Here is a 19,504-nt window from a genome sequence, read left to right as displayed (position 1 = left end):
GTTTGGAGAAAAGAAAAAACACTTTATAAAACAGTTGATTGCTTCCTGGGAAAACAAACCTTGGTAAAACGAATCTTAAGGTTTCTGCTGGGCCTTTGTGCTTCCACAGGTCAATGTTCAGCTGAGTACCTTGACATGTTCAGGTGGAAAGCAGTAAAGTCGCAAGTAGGAGTTGAGAGAGTTGTGCTGTGCTCGATAAAGTAGAAGAATTTGGAGCTCAGAAAGTGATTTAGAAAGAAGGAGAAAAGAAAGGAGGAAGGCAACTTCAGAGTCTGGAGTAGAGTTGCGGAAATGGTTGAAGGGTTATTATTTAATTTTAAATGGGTTTCTCCCAAATCTTTGGTAAAGTCTATGTCAGGAAAAACATGTAGTTTAGTGGTTCTGATAAAATCTTAACAAGGAAATAATAAAAAAAACCAGCAACAATGATAAAAATAGATTCCATTTATTGAGCGTCTGATATGTCCCTGGCATTGCGCTAACACAGATAGCTATTTTGGGGACTCAGAAAACAATACTCCAAAATGAAGGCCTCAGAAACAGCCTCAGAAGAAAAAGGCTTTCTCTGCTCTTCTCTTGTCCTCTTGTCTCTCAATCCCATTCTCCCGAGAGGCTAACCATAGAAACTAGAATCCTTCTTCCCCAAGGCAGGTCATAAAAACCAGAATTGCTTTTCCCCAAAGCCAGCCATAAAACCTAAGAATACCACTGCAAGTCCCCCTAACCTTTCTATGGAAAAACTGGCCATAACACCCCAATTCCAGAGAGGGTCCCACCCCATACCCAGAATGAAGGAATGCTGCATAGAGAGGCCACTCAGAATCTAGACAGACAAGCCTTGCTGGGTTTCCCCACTCAGCCTATTAGCATTAGATCATACACACCCTTTTTGTTTAATCATATTTCTACATAGCTGTCCATACTTTGTTAAACCTAAGCATAAAAATGGACAATTTCCCCTGTATCTTTGGGTCTTCATTCTGAAAGCTCTCATGTACACATTAAATAAATTTGTATGCCTTGTCATCAATTAATCTGTCTTTTGCAAGCTGATTTTTCAGCAAACCTTCAGAGGGTAAAGGGGAACTTTTCCTGGGGCCCCAATACTATACTACTTATGTCACAGCAACCAAGTGAGACAGATATTATGCTCCATTTTTAGGTAAGAAGATAGAGGCTCAGAGAAGTTAAGTAACTTACTCAAGGGCATACAGCCAGTTCATGGCAGAGCCAGGATTTGAAACCAGAACCCAAGCTCTTTTCATTGTATGACACTGCTTGCCTGTACTCCTCCCTGCACCATCCATATAAAGCTGTTGTGGAGATGCTCGACTTAAGGTCATTTACAAGAACGCCCTCCTCCTCTAAAGCTGCTCATTTCATAGAGAACTGGCTGTAACCACTGAAAAATTTTCCATGTTGAGTCAGATCTGTCTCCTTGCAGTTTCCATCCACAAGTCTTCCATCTGCTGTCTGGGCCACCCAGAACAAACCTAATCCTTTTTTCACGATCAGGCTATCTAATATTTGAAAATATGGAATTGAAGAGTACCAAAATATGCTGTGTCAGGGAATGGCCTGGAAAACTTCCCCCACTCTTTTGGGAACTGCAGTGTGGCCAGCATCCCTGCGGCAGGTTAAGTTTTTTGTTAAAATTCCCAGGTCGCACCAGCTCCCCCAGGTGGGCGGCTAGCAGAGTTCACAGGCTTTGATTTTGGCAGAGATGGGAGGAATCGTTAACCACAGTAATTGCCCAAAGCTGAGAACCCTCCCTTTAAAAGCTTTGTATTTCTGCCTATGTTGGGAAATTTGGGATTTGGGGATGAGAAGGTCTACCATATTTCCTCCTCTGCCGGCAAAGTAGATTCTCTCTTTCCTTCCTCCTCAAACCTCTTGTCCTCAATATTCAGCCTTGTGGACAACTGGCCGAGCTTTTGGTAACAATGCCACCCCAAAATATGACTGGTATAGGCATTATTTTGAGCTAAAGGCCACTGAAAACCAGCAGATACAGGAAAAGTTCTAAAAACAGTTTTTCTTCAGTAAATTTCCATTTATAAAGGAGACTCAAAAGTCTTTTTCCTTTGTCTTGACACTTCTCTAAAAATGGCCTGTTCTTTGCTGAAGTTGCTATATAAACTGTAATTCAAAGCCACCTTTTGAGAATTACGCATTCCCTGGGTATATCCCACATATATATGAGACATGCGTGTTAATAAACTTGTTTGTCTTTCTCTTGTTAATCTGTCTTTTGTTATAGGGATCTGTTCCAGCTAAAGACTTATGAGGCTTGAAGAAAAAAGTATTTTCCTCCCCTACACCTCCAGCCACCTACACTTGTTTCCTTGTTGTGAATGTTCCCCTTCATGTGAAACACAATTCGTTGGACTAATACAGCCTTAAAAAGGGACTCTCATCTCATTCCTTGTTTTTTTTTTTACAACCAAAGACCTGACCACCACAGAGAAACAAAGTGTCATTCTACACCAGTAACTGCTAGATATTAGGTTACTAAGTAACGAAATGTCCGATTTCCCTAAGTACTAAGTTTGACAGTTGATAGCTCTGACATTTCACTTTGACACTTTTTGTTTTATTTTTATTGTGAAGGTACATCCTCAGTCTTTCAAATGTATATTTTGGCTTGTGATTATCTTTCAAATTTTTTTTAGGGCAATTTTTGTGAAACCATGGATAAGTCAAAAATTTGTGTTATTTTGGAGTACAAGTTCCATCGTGAAACCAATGCAGCACAGACAGCTTGAAATATCAACAAAGTGTTTGTGGTGGACGTGGCTAATGAACGCATAATACATCGATAGTTTGAGGAGTTCTGTTCTGGTAATTTTAATCTTGAAAATGAGCCACGTGGGTGACCTGAGACCAAAGTGGATAAGGATGAGCTGAAAGCTGTAGTGGTAGCAAATCCATTTCAACCTACCCGTGAATTAGCAGCAAGGTTTGACATTACTATTCTAACAATATTGGACCATTTGAAAAAAATCAGCAAGGCAAAGAAGCTGGAGAGATGGTTACTACATGAATTAAACAAGCATCAGAAGAGAAATCATCTCAAAGGTTGCCTTTCTTTGCTCTTACAACATAAATGTGAACCATTTCTATACTATGTTGTTACATGTGATGAAAAATGGATTCTTCTTGACAATCACAAGCATTTGGCACAATGGTTGGATAAAGATGAAGTGCTGAAACACAGTCCAAAACCGAATATTTATCACAAAAAGCTAGTGTTTATCTGGTGGTCCAGTGCTGGTATTATCCACTACAGCTTCATGAAACCTGGTCAATTGATTACGGTGGATGTCCACTGCAACCAACTGGATGAAACGATGAGGATGCTTGTGATTAGCAGCCAAGATTGGTCAACAGAGAGACAGGCCAATCCTCTTGCAAGACAACACTTGACCACATGTTGTACGAACAACGCTGCTAAAACTACAGAGGCTGGACTTGGAAACTCTCTGTCATCCACCATATTCACCACATCTTGCACCAACTGACTACAACTTCCTCTAGGCTTTGGACTTCTTTTTTATATTTTTATTTTTTGAGACACAGTCTCACTCTGTCATCCAGGCTAGAGTGCTGTGGCATTAGCCTAGCTCACAGTAACCTCAAACTCTTGGGCTCAAGTGATCCTTCCTGCCTCAGCCTAATGAGCAGCTGGAATTACAGGCACCCACCACCACACCTGTTAATTTTTTCTATTTTTAGTAGAGACCCAGTCTCCCTCTTGCTCATTCTGGTCTCCAACTCCTTACCTCAAGCGATCCTCCCACCTCGGCCTCCCAGAGTGCTAGGATTACAGGTATAAACCACTGTGCCCAGCCCAGGTATAAGATCATTTCTTGCCAGGAAAAATATTCAATTCTCAACAAGCTGTGGAAAATGCCTTTCTCAATTTCTCACCACTGGCTCTCCAAGCTTCGCTGCTGGCACAAACAAGCTATCATTAAGATGGCAAAACTGTGTTGATAGTTTAGGTGCACACTTTGATTAATTGTACTGCTTCTTGTTTGAGATATAATAAACTTCTGATTCAAAATCGGACATTTCATATGTAATGACCTAATATATATTACGTGATTGATAAACTTCACACCCATGGTAATTTTGTTGCATGTAAGACACGCCAGAAGTGGAGGGAAGAAACAAGTGATTCTTTTAGTATTAACTGCAGCTCTGCCTATGGAATTTAACCAATATTAGAAATTGTCAAGTCCTGTGTTATTTAGAAAACTGGAAAGGACAGAGCCGCCAAACTGTGACCCTAAGAAGGTTGTTAAGAGAAGGGCAGGGTGAGTGGAGGGACGCTTTAAGTACACTGCTGACCGTGGGGAGAATGCCAGCAGAGAAAGCTTCAAGTTGGGCTGGCGAGTCTCTTCTCCTGGGACTGCAGTCGCTGTGATAGCATTTAGGGCCACACACTCCAGTGTTCAACATTCGTATTTATGTACCATTGTCTGGCAAGGGTAGGATCCTGAAACTCTCGGGTCTGTTTCTTCACCTGCAAAATGTGTGGCTTGCATCATAGAGGAGAGTTCCTGGAACGCGCTCGCAGCAGGACACGGCGGTGTGTGCAAGCGGAGGGCAGCCCTGTCCTTGAGCCTTTTGGCTGAGACCCGGAGGGCAGAGGAAGCAGAAAGACGGGATGTTCGAAAAGTACGTGGGAAGGGGGCGCACCACATTGCGGGCCGGACGAGGCGGCCCGGGGTGCCTGGGCCATCCGCACGCGTTGCGGTTGCTCGTGGGGCGCTCCCCACGGCCTCGCCTCCTAGAGTACGTCCCGTCGCCCGATTTGCGGGGGACGGCCGCAGCTCGCGCCCCCTGCCACGCGGGTCGGGGGCTGGACTTCGGCGAGGGGCGGTCCCCACTTGCGCCCTCCCCTTCCCTCTCCCCGCCTCCCTCTCGCTCCGCTCCCCGCCCAGCGGCCCAGGAGGCCGGGCTCCAGCGAGGGGGGCGGTGGCCGTGCCGGTGACAGCCGCTCCCCGCCCCAGCGGCCCGCCACGTCCCTCACGTAGCGCCCGACCGAGGCGCTGAGCGGCGACCTGGCGCCGGGGCTCCGGCTCCTCCGGCGGGGCTCGGCATGAGGCTGGTGCGGCTGCTGCGCGGAGCCGCCTCGGCCGGCCCGGGCCCGGGGCTGCGCGCCGCTGGTCCCCGCTCCAGCCGCAGCCTCACCTCGGACTCGGGTTCCGGGCCGGCGCCCGAAAGCGGCGTTCCGGGCCAGGTGGATTTCTACGCGCGCTTCTCGCCGTCCCCGCTCTCCATGAAGCAGTTCCTGGACTTCGGTGAGTGGGGCCCGCGCCTCAGGCCTTCGTGCGCGACCCCGGGCGGGGAGCTGGGGCCGCCGACCCGGGCCCGGCCGGCGCTGGCTCCTCTCGCTTCAGCGCACCCCTTCTTCAGGTTTCCGCCCCCAGCGCCCTCGGGACTTCCTTCCTCCCTGGAGGGTGCCGGCTTACCACCAGGGTAAACAACTGAGGCATGTGGCTTTTTACGGTGTATTGTTGAAAACCAACCAGCAGGGCCGCAGGCTGAATGAGCTCCCGCCTTTCCGCGCACGTGTGCAGGTGCGCGCTCGCGACCAGGCCACTTCGGAGGAGCCGAGCTGGAGCTCCGGTGAGAGCCCAGAGCGTGACACCTCCGGGAATCGCGTTTGGAGCCCACAGAGTGATAGTAAATGTCCAGTTTTGCGTATGATAATTGCATAGAATTGGTGTGATGATAGGGGAAAGCAGGTTATAACTGGCCCAATTTTTTAGAATGTTTTTCTTGGCAGTGGCTTAAGGAGTGTTTCTACTAACAGCACATTCATTTCATCAGCTGCAAAGGACTTGAGCACGTGTACAGTGCATGATTAGGAGATGCTCTGGTGTTTACCACATTTTACCCTGGTTTTCTCTAGAAGGCGTGCAACAGATTGCGGAAGGAATTGCAAAGTTAAGCGCTTAACTTTGACTTCCCATATGTGGGCAATGAGGGAAAAGGGAAAACTCTCATACCAACTTTAATGAAGTCAAAAATTTGAGTAGAAAAAGTTATCTTCTGCATTGTGAGTGTGATTAGGTCACTAACATCACTAGTGGGCTTGAAAGATACTTGCATGGCTGGCAACTTTATCTTAAAACGGTGGCTTACAATAGCAAAATTTTTGGCTCAAAGCCTTCGGGTTTTGTTTTTACTTTAAAATGACTTTAGTTTGATGAAGGTGAATTTGGCTTTGTTCGAAAGTAGGCCATGAAACTTTCACAAGAAGATGTTTTCCTTTAATACCATAATTTCTACTATTAACAATCTAGTTTTTCTAAGGTTGTCTCTGCTAAAGTAGCAAGATTAGTGAGTTTGAATTGCATTATTGGACTGGGCAAGGTGGCTTAGCACTCTGGAAATCCGAGGTGGGAGGATTACTTGAGGCCAGGAGTTTGAGACCAGCTTGAGCAAGAGCAAGACCCTGTCTCTACAAAAAATAGAAAAATTAGCCAGGCATGGTGGTGGTGCCTGTAGTCCCAGCTACTCGGGGGGCTGAGGCAGAAGGATTGCTTGAGCCCAGGAGTTTGGGGTTGCAGTGAACTATGAAGATACCACTGCAGTCTAGCTTAAATGACAGAGCCAGACTCTGTCTAAAAAAAAAAAAAAAAAAAAGTATTATTGAAATAAAAAGACCTTTTATTTTAACTTTAAATGGAGCTGCTTGCCACAGGCCGTTCTACAACTATTCCATTTAGCATCCTGATAGAGGAGTGGAGAAAAGGGCAGGTGACTTTTGAGGAATCACATAATTGAATAGGACCTACCTGAAGATGGTTGCTTACCAGGCATTAGTGATTTTTGCTCTGAAAGCACTCCCTCCTCTGCACTTACTCTTTGCTTATGGTAATTAGTGTTAGTGGTTCTATATAGAATCAGTGGATCTTCTCATGCACATGTCAAAATTTCCCTGTTTCTTCCTTTTAAATGTATTTATTTTTTAAGGCTAATCAAATGAAGCAGTGGGAGTGGAGAAGGAACAAAGAAATTTGTAACTGTTTCATGTAGTTGTAAACACTGCTACACTTGTTGGACCAGTCTAAAATTTCCCTGTTTCTTAGACAGGTATTCACTCTTTTTAAACCTGGAGTTAGGAAACAGATTTTCTAAATGATAACAGCAACAAGGTATACAGGAAAGGTTTTTCCAGGTTCTACTATTAATTAGACTCTGAGCATTGCTCAGACATGCACAGGTACCTTAGTTCTAAGATGGGTGATCACTGTAAGGATGCAGGTAAGGGAGACAGGAAAGTATCATAATTGTTGCACACCACCATTGGAATGTCAGGAATTGGAAGATCATTCTGGATGTTTATAACTCAAGATTGGGTTATCTCATCCTTCCCTCCCTCTGGCATGGGTATCTTTGCCTCCTATTCCCTGCGCTTTTAGGGTGGTGATTGTACCACTCTGGCCTTGCCAGCTAACTCCCTGTTTCTCCCTGTCTCCTGGCTTCTGTTGCCTTATGGCTTCTACTTACTGCTTTCCTCATCGTGTCTGGTTTCAGGATCGGTGAATGCTTGTGAAAAGACCTCATTTATGTTTCTGCGGCAAGAGTTGCCTGTTAGATTGGCAAATATAATGAAAGAAATAAGTCTCCTCCCAGATAATCTTCTCAGGACGCCATCCGTTCAGTTGGTACAAAGCTGGTAAGATTCTCATCTTTTGTTTGCAATTTCGGTGGAGTTGTGGGCTTTACTCAAGATTAAAGCAAATGCTTTTTGACTCTTCAGTGGAATCTTGAGGTAGTAGCAGTATTCTTCCTCTTTTTTTTTTTATTTTTCCTATTTTGGTGTGTCTGGGCTTGTGCCCTGAGTCCTTGACTCTCCCACTCCTTGATTTTGAGAAAACCAATCAGAACTTCACTAAAATACCAAATTTCAGATTTGTGTCATTAAATCTGCAGAGATCCTATGTTATAATATAAGAAAAATATCTACCATTTGTTGTTTGCTAGCTATTTATGTATATTACCTTTAATTCCTTCAACAACTCTGCACGATAGGTATTTTCTCCATTTTATAGATGAGGAAGCTGAGGGACATAAAGGTTAAGTCCTTTGCCTAAGACGATACCGCTGGTAGTAGAGCTAAGGTTCAAACCCAGATTTGTCTGAATGATGAAATGTATTAAAGGGTGTATATATTTTTAATAAACTGAATTTATTTTATTGAAGTACATCTTTTTATAAACCACAAAAGTTAAAACTTTTATTCTTCTGTTTTAAAACAATTAGAAGTTATTGGAATCATGTAGAAACTGATCTCCCCAAAAATGAGTTGAGGTGTTCAGGGTATCCACTCATTTGTGGCCACTTCTATAAGCCTTTGTTGTTAATGTTATTAATTTAAAAGTGTTATTCTCTTAAGCACTGCAAATTTCAAACAAAAGAGTTGCCCAGAGTTAAGGCTTAAATGGAAAAAATTCAGTTGCAAGATGTTTCCCAGTTGTGGTTCATGGGCGAGCCTAGTTTTCCTTTCGTAGGCATTATAGTTTGAGGGAGAAGCTGATCTAACCTTTATTAAAAAAGTAAGAGAAAGAAGCATGACTGCTACATATATGATAATCAGATGCTAACTAGTCTAAGCATGGAATAGCTATGTTGTTTAAGTGAGAGACATTTGTTTAGGAATTATGATAGAATCCAAAGGAGAAAATATAATATCCTATGGAAGCTTTTTCCTGTTTTTAAAAATTCTTTATTAAAAATAGAATATTCTCCTTTTTGAAATCTGATCTGTGCCTAGCACGTTATAGGTACTCAAATCTCTGTTTCTCTCTCTCTTTTTTTTTTTTTTTGAGACACAGTCTTGCTCTGTCTCCCAGGCTAGAGTGCTGTGTGGAATCATAGCTCACTGCAACCTCCAACTCCTGTGCTGTGAGCCATCCTCCTGCCTTAGTCTCCAAGTAGCTGGGACTATAGGCGTGTGCCACGACATCTGGCTAATTTTTAAATTTTTTTTAGAGACAGGGTCTTGCTATGGTGCTCAGGCTAGTCGAGTATCTCTTGAATAAAGAGCATAGTTTTTCTTGCCAATGAAAAGAAAATTAAGGGTTAAAGCAAAACAGCAGTTAGTTATCAGAAGCACTTGACTTTGGAATGCAGTGAGACATATTGCTTGTCAGGAACAGCTTTCCAAACCAACATGGATTTACAGATTTTTAAAACACTTTCATTGCTCCTGGATGCCTGCTAAGTTAGGGCAGTTGTAGATAAAGTACTTACAGACAAGCCAAGCGGACCTTCCACTGTTGAAGAAAGTAATTGGATGGTAGCAAGGTATTTTTAGCTCTGGCCCTGCAGTGCCATTGTACTTGGCTGCATGACCACGAGAAAATCATTTGGCCTTCCTCATTTTGCTCATTCCTTAACAGGTGCTTTGATACCTTTAATTGTTAAATGAATTAAAAACCTACATTTTCATGACTTTTGTGTTTTTTGTTCAGGTCTGCTCAAAAGAACTGTGTGGTAAATTGTAGGCTTTTAATAAATATTTGTTGACTGGACATAAACAGCTAAAATTAAGGTTTTAAAGCATAGGCATTTAAGTTAGATTTTTTAAAATTTTTTTTTAAATTAAAATTTTAAATTCATATTTATTTAGATTAAAAAATTACATTTTTTTTAAATTTCTTTATTTTCCTTCTTGTCCACTATTTGGGTGACATAAGTTAGATTCTTTTTTTTTTTTTTTTTTTAGACAGAGTCTCACTCTGTTGCCCAGGCTAGAGTGAGTGCCGTGGCGTCAGCCTAGCTCACAGCAACCTCAAACTCCTGAGCTCAAGCGATCCTCCTGTCTCAGCCTCCCGAGTAGCTGGGACTACAGGCATGCGCCACCATGCCCGGCTAATTTTTTCTATATATATTTTTAGCTGTCCATATAATTTCTTTCTATTTTTAATAGAGGTGGGGTCTCGCTCTTGCTCAGGCTGGTCTCGAACTCCTGAGCTCAAATGATCCGCCCACCTCGGCCTCCCAGAGTGCTAGGATTACAGGCGTGAGCCACCACGCCCGGCCATAAGTTAGATTCTTAAAGCAAAATAGGCTGGCCTCACTTTACTGACAAGTCATTTATCCCAAGATCACATAGTTATTGGTAACAGATTCAGTCCTTAATGATAATCGGTATTTGTACTATAAATTTTACAATTATTTTAGGGGATAGAACTTTAAAAAGAGTAGGAAATTTTAAATTCTTAAACCAAATTTGACCTGTGCTTTGGGGAGAAAATATGCACCTTCTAATTCTTTGTTTCCAGCACTTTGTGTAAATGTGAATGAGTATAAAATTTGTATTTCAACCATAATTTATAGCAGTACTCTAAATTAAAAATTATAACATGTTAAAAATAGCTTTTGGGCTAATTTTCACAACACTAAACCTTCAGAATGTAAAAGAACAAACTTCTCCTATTGATTTGCATTTTAGGTATATCCAGAGTCTTCAGGAGCTTCTTGATTTTAAGGACAAAAGTGCTGAGGATGCTAAAGCAGTTTATGAGTAAGTTCACGGTTTTGACCCCGAGTGCAATTTTTGTATCCTTTAAACATCATATAAAAAATGTAAATGTCTTCAGCTTAAATCTGCTGGTGGGTCACTTTAGGGAAGTTGATTAACATTGAGGTTCCCACTGCTTTGGAACATATGGTAGTATACATATGTCTAGCAGCCCATACAGGCAAGGCAGATAACGTAAAGCAGTAAATTGGACTGGGCGTAAGAAATACTTCATGTTCCTGTGTATGTTAACAAAAGGCAAAGTTCAAGTGTGATGATCAGTGGAAATCTAGATGTGGCCTCAGTGCCACTTGGACTGTTAACCTGGAGAGTACATACTCCCAAAGGACAGCTACCCTCAGCCCTAGCTGTTGATTGCCATGTGAGAATACTGTCCAGATCATCTGATTTTTTTCTGATTTTAAAGAAAAGCTGTAAGTTTAGATTTTTATGTAAAATCTCCCAATTTTGAAAGATTGGCAACTAATTAAAAAAATTTTAGAACACAGAAGGCCTATAAAAACATGATTGTGGCTCTCTAGTTTATGAGCTGTGGTCTTTAAAATAATGTAAAGAATATGACTGATTTAATAACCAGCATCGGAATCAGTAAACCCAAGTAGTCACCTTAGTTAGGCAGTTACTTGCTTATTCCAATGAGTGCTACTTACAACGTAATGACCACTTCTTATCCTCAGAGTCTGTTACACATTTTTTTGGACTATCTTTAAAGGGGTTGGTAGCACATTATTTTTTAAACATGATTTTGATCTAAAAATAACATTCATTAAGAGCTTACTCTGTTCCTAGGTATTGAGCAAACTTTACATGAAAGGTTTTATTTAATCCTTAAACAACTCTACTGAGATAATGTTGTTTGTGTACAAAGAGAGTGAGTAACTTAAGGTTACATAGCTAGCAAAAAATGGTAGGACAGGGATTTGGACCAAAGCTGTCTTACTTAAAAGTTAACATTATGCTGTAGAACTGTCTGAAAACAGTAATTCAGAGCTGATTCCAGAAAATAAGATAAGAAGTCAGGCAGAATGATAGTTTTGTTTTGTTTTTTTAAGAGACATGGTCTTGTTCCGACACCCACCTGGAGTCCAGTGGCAGGAACATAGGTCACTGCAGCCTTGAACTCCTGGGCTCAAGTGAGACGTCCACCTCAGCCTCTCGAGTAGTTGAGACTGCAGGCATACACCACATGCCTGGCTAATTTTTAAAAAAATTTTTTGTAGAGACAAGGTCTCAGTTTGTTGTCCAGGTTGGCCTTAACCTCTTGGCCTCAAGGGATCCTCCTGCCTCAGCCTCCCCAAGTGCTAAGATTACAGGTGTGAGCCACCTAGCTTGGACCAGTTTTTTTTTTTGTTTTTTGTTTTTTTTTTTTCCAGAAAAGAGAGAGGTAAGATAAATGAATAAAGAGATAACTAGAATAATGAGTTGTTTATTGTTTTTGAAGAGTTTTGTTGTTTATATTTTGGTTTAACAGTTTGGCTTTGAAGCTAATTACAAACTAGGAACTTCAAAAATGTTTTGAGCAGTGGAAACATCATTGGAATAAGTTAATAGTACTCAAGATGATGACTTTGAATGGGAAAGCATTCATTTGGAAGTGTAAATTCTGATGGGTATGTTAGAAGATTGGTTTTGTTATTTTATAATTAAGACTTCTTTCCTCTTTTATTTAGTTCTTTATATTAACCATGCAATGTCTTATAAGTGACAGAAATGGAAAGGCTGGATGATTTGAAATTTTGTCTCTTAATGTAACAGTCTACTTTTCCTCTTCTATTTTGTAAACTCATAGGATGAATGAAATCAGAATTCTTTTCTATTTCTCTGTTCTAAGTGGTTCTTTCTGTCTTTGAACCCTAGGGGATAGTTCCAGAACAGACAGGCTTTATTGGCTCATTCATCTTGATTCCTTACAGAGCATGCGTTCCCTAGAAGCAAGTGCTCTGTCTTCTCTTAGCAGAATGTTCTGGAATGCCATCCTCATAGTGAGTGCTCAGGTGACCTTAGTGGATAACAGCTAAAGAAAACCATTAACATTTTTAGCATTATGTTTTGTGGCAGCTTTATTCTTAGAAATCCAAGAAAAGAATTAAATTTCAAAAGTTTTATTTTGGAGGTCCTTACACCTTCATGATTCAGTATATATTGTGATCTGAAATATATTTAAACAAGCGTAGGAAAACACGCACTGATATTCCTTTTACTAAATTAGGGATTTCTTGTTTACTGTAGTTGGTTAAACTTAAATTTTAGTGTTAAATTTACTTGTCAAAATATTTGGCTGTTTTGACACACGGGTTTGTTTAGCTTTACAGATACTGTGATACGGATCAGGAACCGACACAATGATGTCATTCCCACAATGGCTCAGGGTGTGATTGAATACAAGGAGAGCTTCGGGGTGGATCCTGTCACCAGCCAGAATGTTCAGTACTTTTTGGATCGATTCTACATGAGTCGCATTTCAATTAGAATGTTACTCAATCAGCACTGTAAGTGTCCTGCATAAAGAGAAGCTAAATAAAACGTACTGGTATATTTTAAATTTATTTAGAAAACTTCCCTTTGGGCAGAACATTTAGGTTTACTTGTTTGCTTATTAAGAAAACTAAATACATACCTAAACAGTTATGCCCCCATAATATGCTGCAATAAAAAAAAAAAAAAAAGAAAAAGGAAAGTAAATACAGTGCCATACAAAGAAGGTATTTTTATTGAATGTAAAATACAATTGAATGTTTATGGAATGTTTATCCTTAAGGAAAATATTTGCTATTATTTGGCACCATTTAGAGAAACAGTATTCAAATTTGGAAAAGAGCATTAGATAGTTTAGCTTATTTTGTTTGTTTTTTTCTTCTTTGATAGCTTTATTATTTGGTGGAAAAGGCAAAGGAAGTCCCTCTCATCAAAAACACATTGGAAGCATAAATCCAAATTGCAATGTAGTTGAAGTTATTAAAGGTAAATACTTACATTTTCTCCTTTCAAAAAAGATGCAAAAATCAAAATCATTGAGTGTTATTTCTTGCTATTAAAACAACTGTTTGTATCATGAAATAAAATGTTAAAGTAAATGGGTTTGAAAATAACTTTATAACATTAATTGTGTATTATGTATAGGATGAATATTTTGTTGATACAGTTCTTTGTTTGGCAAAGTTTGGTGATACCATAGGGGGTATCTGTTTCACTTAAAAAAAAAATTCAAGTCCCAACCCACCCCACCACCTCCTGCTAATTTCTTATACTAGGAGCAATAATTTGTAACAATTTGGTTTGCAACTTTCTACACTTTTTGTACATATACACAATTGTTGTTGGTCTAACATTGTTTTTAGAAAATAAGTTGCTTTGTATACTTTTTCTAGAAGTTTACAGATATCTTACCATGTTAATACTTACAGATATACCTCAAGTTTTTGAATGACTATATGGACTGTATCAGTATGTATTAATCCATCTTCCTGTTGATATACACTTAGATTGTTTTCATGTTTTTGTATTACTAGCAATACTATAGTGAACATCCTTAGATATATGCTGACTTTGCTAGTATTTTAGAAGGCAAGATTCCTAGAATTAAAAACCTTTAAATGCATTTAAAATTTTGATACTTCCAAAAAGGTATCAAATAATGGATAAGAGTACCTATTTCCTAAACCCTCACCAACTCTAAGTTTTTGTTACATATAGCAATTATTTTCTTCAGCCTATTATTTTTCATTTTACTTTGCTTATGATGTCTTTTAGCATATAGGCTTCTAAATTTTTTTGTAGTTGTGTTGGTCGTTCTTTATGGCTACTAGACTTTGTTATGTCACACCTAGACTTTCTCTAAACTAAGATTATTAAAGTATATTTTCCTTATAGAAAGTTTTACATTTTCATTTGTCAGTACTATTGCCATCTTAATGCATGAGACAGAAGTAAATTTATTTAATGCTTCTTTTTGTTTTGATTCACACTAGATGGCTATGAAAATGCTAGGCGTCTTTGTGATTTATATTATATTAACTCTCCTGAACTAGAACTTGGAGAACTAAATGGTAAGCCTGAAGTTGTCTTTTCCTCAATGGTTAGTGGTCTGATTACCTGAGAAGGAATAAGAATTTAAATTTGTTTTTATAGAAAAGGACTTTTTCATCAACTTCATTGTATATGAAGGCTGAAGGAGAGCAATCATGTCAAATATATGTACATGTAAATATATAAAATTTAGTTGGATTCTTTATGAAAAGCATTTTGGCTTTTTCTGCCCCATTTTCTTTATTTTTAATTGATAACTTTGATTCTTTGCTTATTTTTTATTTTCTGTCTAGTCATAGAAAAAAATGATACCAAGAAAATTACATTTGACTTTTATATGTATTTCAATAATGTAAGGTTTGCTGTTTTTCTACTTCCTGAGTTGTAAATCATTTTTTATTGTTGAGGAAGTAAAAAGACTGGGGTTGTGAGAGAAGAAAGAAAGATGCTCGTCTATTTGAGAATCTGTTTCTCTTTTATGTTCTCCTTTTTACCCTGACTAATGCCTTTTGGACAAAAACAGTTTATGTGCCTTAAAAGGAGATTGATGAGTCTTTTTCCTAGAGGCATGGGTAGTTTGACAGAGGGAAAAACATTTCCTATGTTAAGATGACACTTTAAGAAGGTGGTGGGAAGAATAAAACTAAATAGGCTTTTAAGCCATATTCTGGACATTAGAGTAGGAGAGCAGTAAAGAAGTTACCCAGTTGAAAATAGAATTGCTTGGTGGTTTCTTTTTTCTTTCTTTCTTTTTTTTTTTGCTTGGTGGTTTCTAAAGCTGTATTAACTCTTTGATCCATGATGGTACCATTCAGTAAATAAGAATCACCATGTGCAAATGATAGTTTGGGAACCTGAACTGCTGTGGGCAGCTTCCGGATTTCCCATTCATGTTCCCAAGGGGGAGCTTATTCAGAGGAGAGTATGACTTATTGGTTAAACGTGAATTCTAAGCTGTGCTGAGTCTTACTCCTTTGCCCTGCTAAAGGTCTGTTTTACACACTTACCTCTGCCCCCAACTGGGCTGCTATTAAATGTTTGAAAGTAGAATTAATATCCCTTGAGAAATTGATGCTAGCTCAAATTTTTTTATTCAGCTGTACATCCATAGAAATGCCTGAAACAAAACAGACAATATTCCACCTAGGTGAAGCATTTAGAAAACGGCTCCTTAAAAAAAAAGAATGTATTTGTGTGAATTGGATTATGGAATTTACAGACTTTAACACTTCTCTTTGGAGAGTAAAATTCCTACCTGAAGGCTGAGTGATCTTTAAAAAGACAAAAAGACATGTCCTAGGGAAGAATGGGAGCATGCGTTGGTTAGATAACTATGCAGGATTGTGAGAAATGACCACAGGACTCTTGTCATTGTCAGTTCTAAATGTATGGGGTTCAAACACTAATACAGTGAAGAAATTGTGTGGTAGTTCTCCCCCAAATAATACTGTCCTCCATAGTTGATGTTTTCTTTTCATCACTACACAATTTATTCTTAAAAATGCTTTAAGCACATCTCTCTGTACTTTCATATTTTTCTCTTCTGCTCTGTAGCAAAATCACCAGGACAGCCAATACAAGTGGTTTATGTACCATCCCATCTCTATCACATGGTGTTTGAACTTTTCAAGGTTTGTAAAATAGTATTACATAACCTTTACCAGTCCTTTCTTGAGGTTAGGAATCTGCTCTGAAAGTCAAATATTCCACTGGGTTCTCCTGTTTCATTAAAAGATGCCATTTCATGTCAGTATCATGTCGCGTTGCAGGAGATCAGCCTTTTGTCAACAGGGACTGGCACCTCCACGTAGTAGTGAGCTCAGACTTTGGAGGCAGAAAGACATGGATTTGAATACCAGTTCTGTCACTTAATATGTGTGTGACCTTGGCCAAGTCACTCAACCTCTCTGAGCCTCAGTTTCCTCTTCTTTAAAACAAGGATAATACTACCCAGGATTATTTTATTTTGTTTTTTAAGGGACAGGCTCTCACTCTGTTGCCCAGGCTGGAGTGCAGTGGTGCAATCAGAGCTCACTGTAACTTCAAAGTCCTGGGCTTGAATGACCCTTCCTCCTTCCCCTCCTGAGTAGCTGGGACTACAGGCAGTTACTGCGATGCCTGGCTAGTTTTTTTATTGTTTTGTAGAGATGAGGTCTCACTATGTTCCCCAGCCTGGGCTAACCAGGATTCTATATGAAGATGTGAATAACATACTAAATGTCCAATACAATGACAGCATATTATAGGTGCTCAATAAAGTCATACTTATGGTTTTGTAAAACAAAATATTTAGAAGAGTGATGCTCAGCTTTCCACCTCAAAGGACCAAAGTCCCACAGATAAGCCTGCTTATTTTTTTTTTCTTTGAGAAAGTCATTTATATTGACTTACAGGGCTTCTGCTGTTGTTTTTACTCTTTATAACAAATTCTGAAAATTAAATAAAATTATGAGGCCTTCTCTTCCCGGTTCTTCCCAGAGTTGGAAAAAGCTGGGTTGAGAAGGTAAAAAAAAAAAAAAGTTACGCTGGTAATATTGAAAGTATCTTTTTTCCACCTAATGACACTTTCTGGTTGATAATAAAATGGGTGAGTAGTGGCATGGGTCCTTCTGGCTAAAAATGACTGTCATACATCAGAGGCCTGTAGTTTCTCGTACTTTGGTTACCGTGTCTTCAGCTAGCAGCAAACTGGAAGAGAGAAGAGGTGGCTTTCAGTCTGATAATGTGTCAGAAAAATATGCTGAAACACAAGGAAACTGACTGAATATCTTGGAACAGCACCAGAATGCTCTTTTGTTCTATGACAGCAAGAATGTAACTAATATCTTACAAAAATCTTTCTATCAAAGTGGTTAAGTGAATAGTGATTGGCACTTAAAGGGTTAAAACTAATTTTTTTTTTACCTGGAATTTCAGCCACATAAAGATCTTATGCCCTATTATAGACATATTCCATATTATATAACATATTTTACATAATGTCAATAATGGCTTTCACCTAACCTTTAAACTGCCTTTGGTAGAGATGGTGGAATCTCAGGCTACTCATTTCTGACTGGCTGATTGGCATGCCAGGGCCACACACCCTTATTCCCAAATTCAATCCCATCTTTTGCCCTTTTAGTTACATCTAGTCTATCAGTTTCTACTCCAATGCTACATGTCATGTTTTTGTAATGCTCACAATATGTTGGCATTATATACCCTGTATTCTTTAGAAATTGATCAGTTTTACAATGTAAATATCCTTAGTTTCAAACTAGAGATGAAGGGATTTGTTTCTTCATTGTAATAAGGCTCTTGCTGTTAATAACATATGAAAAAAATTATTTTCTCTTAAATTTATGACAATTAAAATGGTTCTAAAAATAGAGCTGAAACTACATTTTCAAAAATAAATTTCACCTGTTATTTACTACAATTATAAAGTGTTTGGACAGAATTTTCTGCTTTATTGTAAACTGGTTAAAAGTGTTTAGAGGTCTGATTTTGTAAAATATGTCGAATTTAGTTGGAATCTTAAAATATCCCTCAAATTTCCTGATAAGTTGACTCAATTTTTTAAAAAAAGTAACTCTTTAAATATCATTATAAGAATTATGATTCTTTGGCATATTTCCATTGAATTTAAAACCTTAAATAGTGTATATGTACCTGACAGTTATAGTTTCCCTTTTTTTTGAAAGTTGTGTTTTTAATATGACTCTAACATATTTCAGAATGCAATGAGAGCAACTATGGAGCACCATGCCGACAAAGGTGTTTACCCCCCCGTTCAAGTTCATGTCACACTGGGTAATGAGGATTTGACTGTGAAGGTAAATGTGTGTGTTTGTTTTTTCTAATTGATGTGCAGGCATACAAGGATAACCATACACATAATTTCTAGAAGACATAATTTATTCTCATGGGAAAGAAATCTTATCTGTAATAGGTAATAAGCACATTGCTTCATTTATCTGGCAGATTATAGAATTACCCTTTGAGTCTATTTCTATTCTGGTCCCTAATGCAAGTGTTTCAAGTTAAAGTAAATCCCAGAGACAGGTAATTTAACAGTAATGATGAATTTTACTTTGGTAAGTATAATAAAATCTAAAATATTGGGGTATTTGCAGTGTTACGGAGATAGTACATAATTTTTAAACAGTACTTTTTCATCTACTTGGTTTTGTTTGATTCTCTTAACAGTTCCTTAATGCGGAGCACAGGGAATTTTATCCTCAATTTACAGATGAGAAAATGAAGCCACAGTGGTGAGCTCAGGATCATACAGGCGATTTAAATGCCACAGGACAGGAAATCTGGTCCTCTGACCCCGATGCTATGCCTTTGCCACTGCAGTCTTCAGATAGCCCAGTTTCTTAAGAGTATGATGGTCTCTTTTTTAAATAATCATTTTTAAAATTTGTATTAAAGTAATAAATACAGAGAATATAAAAATCAAATATTTATGTCAGTTCCTGGCTTTTTGTGGGCCTCACTACTCAGATAATCTTTTAGTTATTTCATCTGCTATTTACCGCTGTATTTCTAAGTAGTATTCTGATATTACGATTTCTGAAATTTTTACATTTCAAACAGCAAATACTAGCTTTCTGTTGTGGTGGCTGAGGAGTTAGCTCTCTTAAGTAGAGCACCTGCTCCCCTCCCCCCCCCAGCCCCAAGTGCCACTTTCCCTGTACCATTTCCCCAATATCTAAGTTCACATATGGAATTCTAGGTTGAAAATAACAACATGCAGAATTTTTAAGGCTCCAAAGTGCCTGCGCCATTCTACATTCCCATCAGGAATGCATAAAGCTTCCGGTTTTTCCACATCCTTGTCAACATTTGTTATTGTCTTTTTACACCTATTTTAAAAGTGTAAAATTCAGTGGATTTTAGCACATTCACAAGGTTGTACACCAT

The 19,504-nt window shown here is 39.0% G+C and overlaps 1 protein-coding gene across 1 annotated transcript in view; it reads left to right on the top strand.

The window, feature by feature from the left end:
* Nucleotides 1–5,002: 5,002 nt before the first annotated feature.
* Nucleotides 5,003–19,504, top strand: part of PDK1 (pyruvate dehydrogenase kinase 1) — a 29,236-nt gene continuing 14,734 nt past the window's right edge. The window contains exons 1-8 of the mRNA XM_069493876.1: nucleotides 5,003–5,309; nucleotides 7,555–7,696; nucleotides 10,478–10,549; nucleotides 12,872–13,056; nucleotides 13,433–13,528; nucleotides 14,536–14,613; nucleotides 16,148–16,224; nucleotides 18,313–18,411. Of these exons, the coding sequence (XP_069349977.1) occupies nucleotides 5,108–5,309; nucleotides 7,555–7,696; nucleotides 10,478–10,549; nucleotides 12,872–13,056; nucleotides 13,433–13,528; nucleotides 14,536–14,613; nucleotides 16,148–16,224; nucleotides 18,313–18,411 (951 nt within the window). The 5' untranslated portion in view covers nucleotides 5,003–5,107. The remainder of the gene's footprint in view (nucleotides 5,310–7,554; nucleotides 7,697–10,477; nucleotides 10,550–12,871; nucleotides 13,057–13,432; nucleotides 13,529–14,535; nucleotides 14,614–16,147; nucleotides 16,225–18,312; nucleotides 18,412–19,504) is intronic.

The sequence above is a fragment of the Eulemur rufifrons genome, chromosome 1, assembly GCF_041146395.1.
Source record: "Eulemur rufifrons isolate Redbay chromosome 1, OSU_ERuf_1, whole genome shotgun sequence".
NCBI lineage: Eukaryota > Metazoa > Chordata > Mammalia > Primates > Lemuridae > Eulemur > Eulemur rufifrons.
The sequence above is the reverse complement of the archived record's forward strand: the minus strand, read 5'-3'. Positions and strand labels throughout refer to the sequence as shown.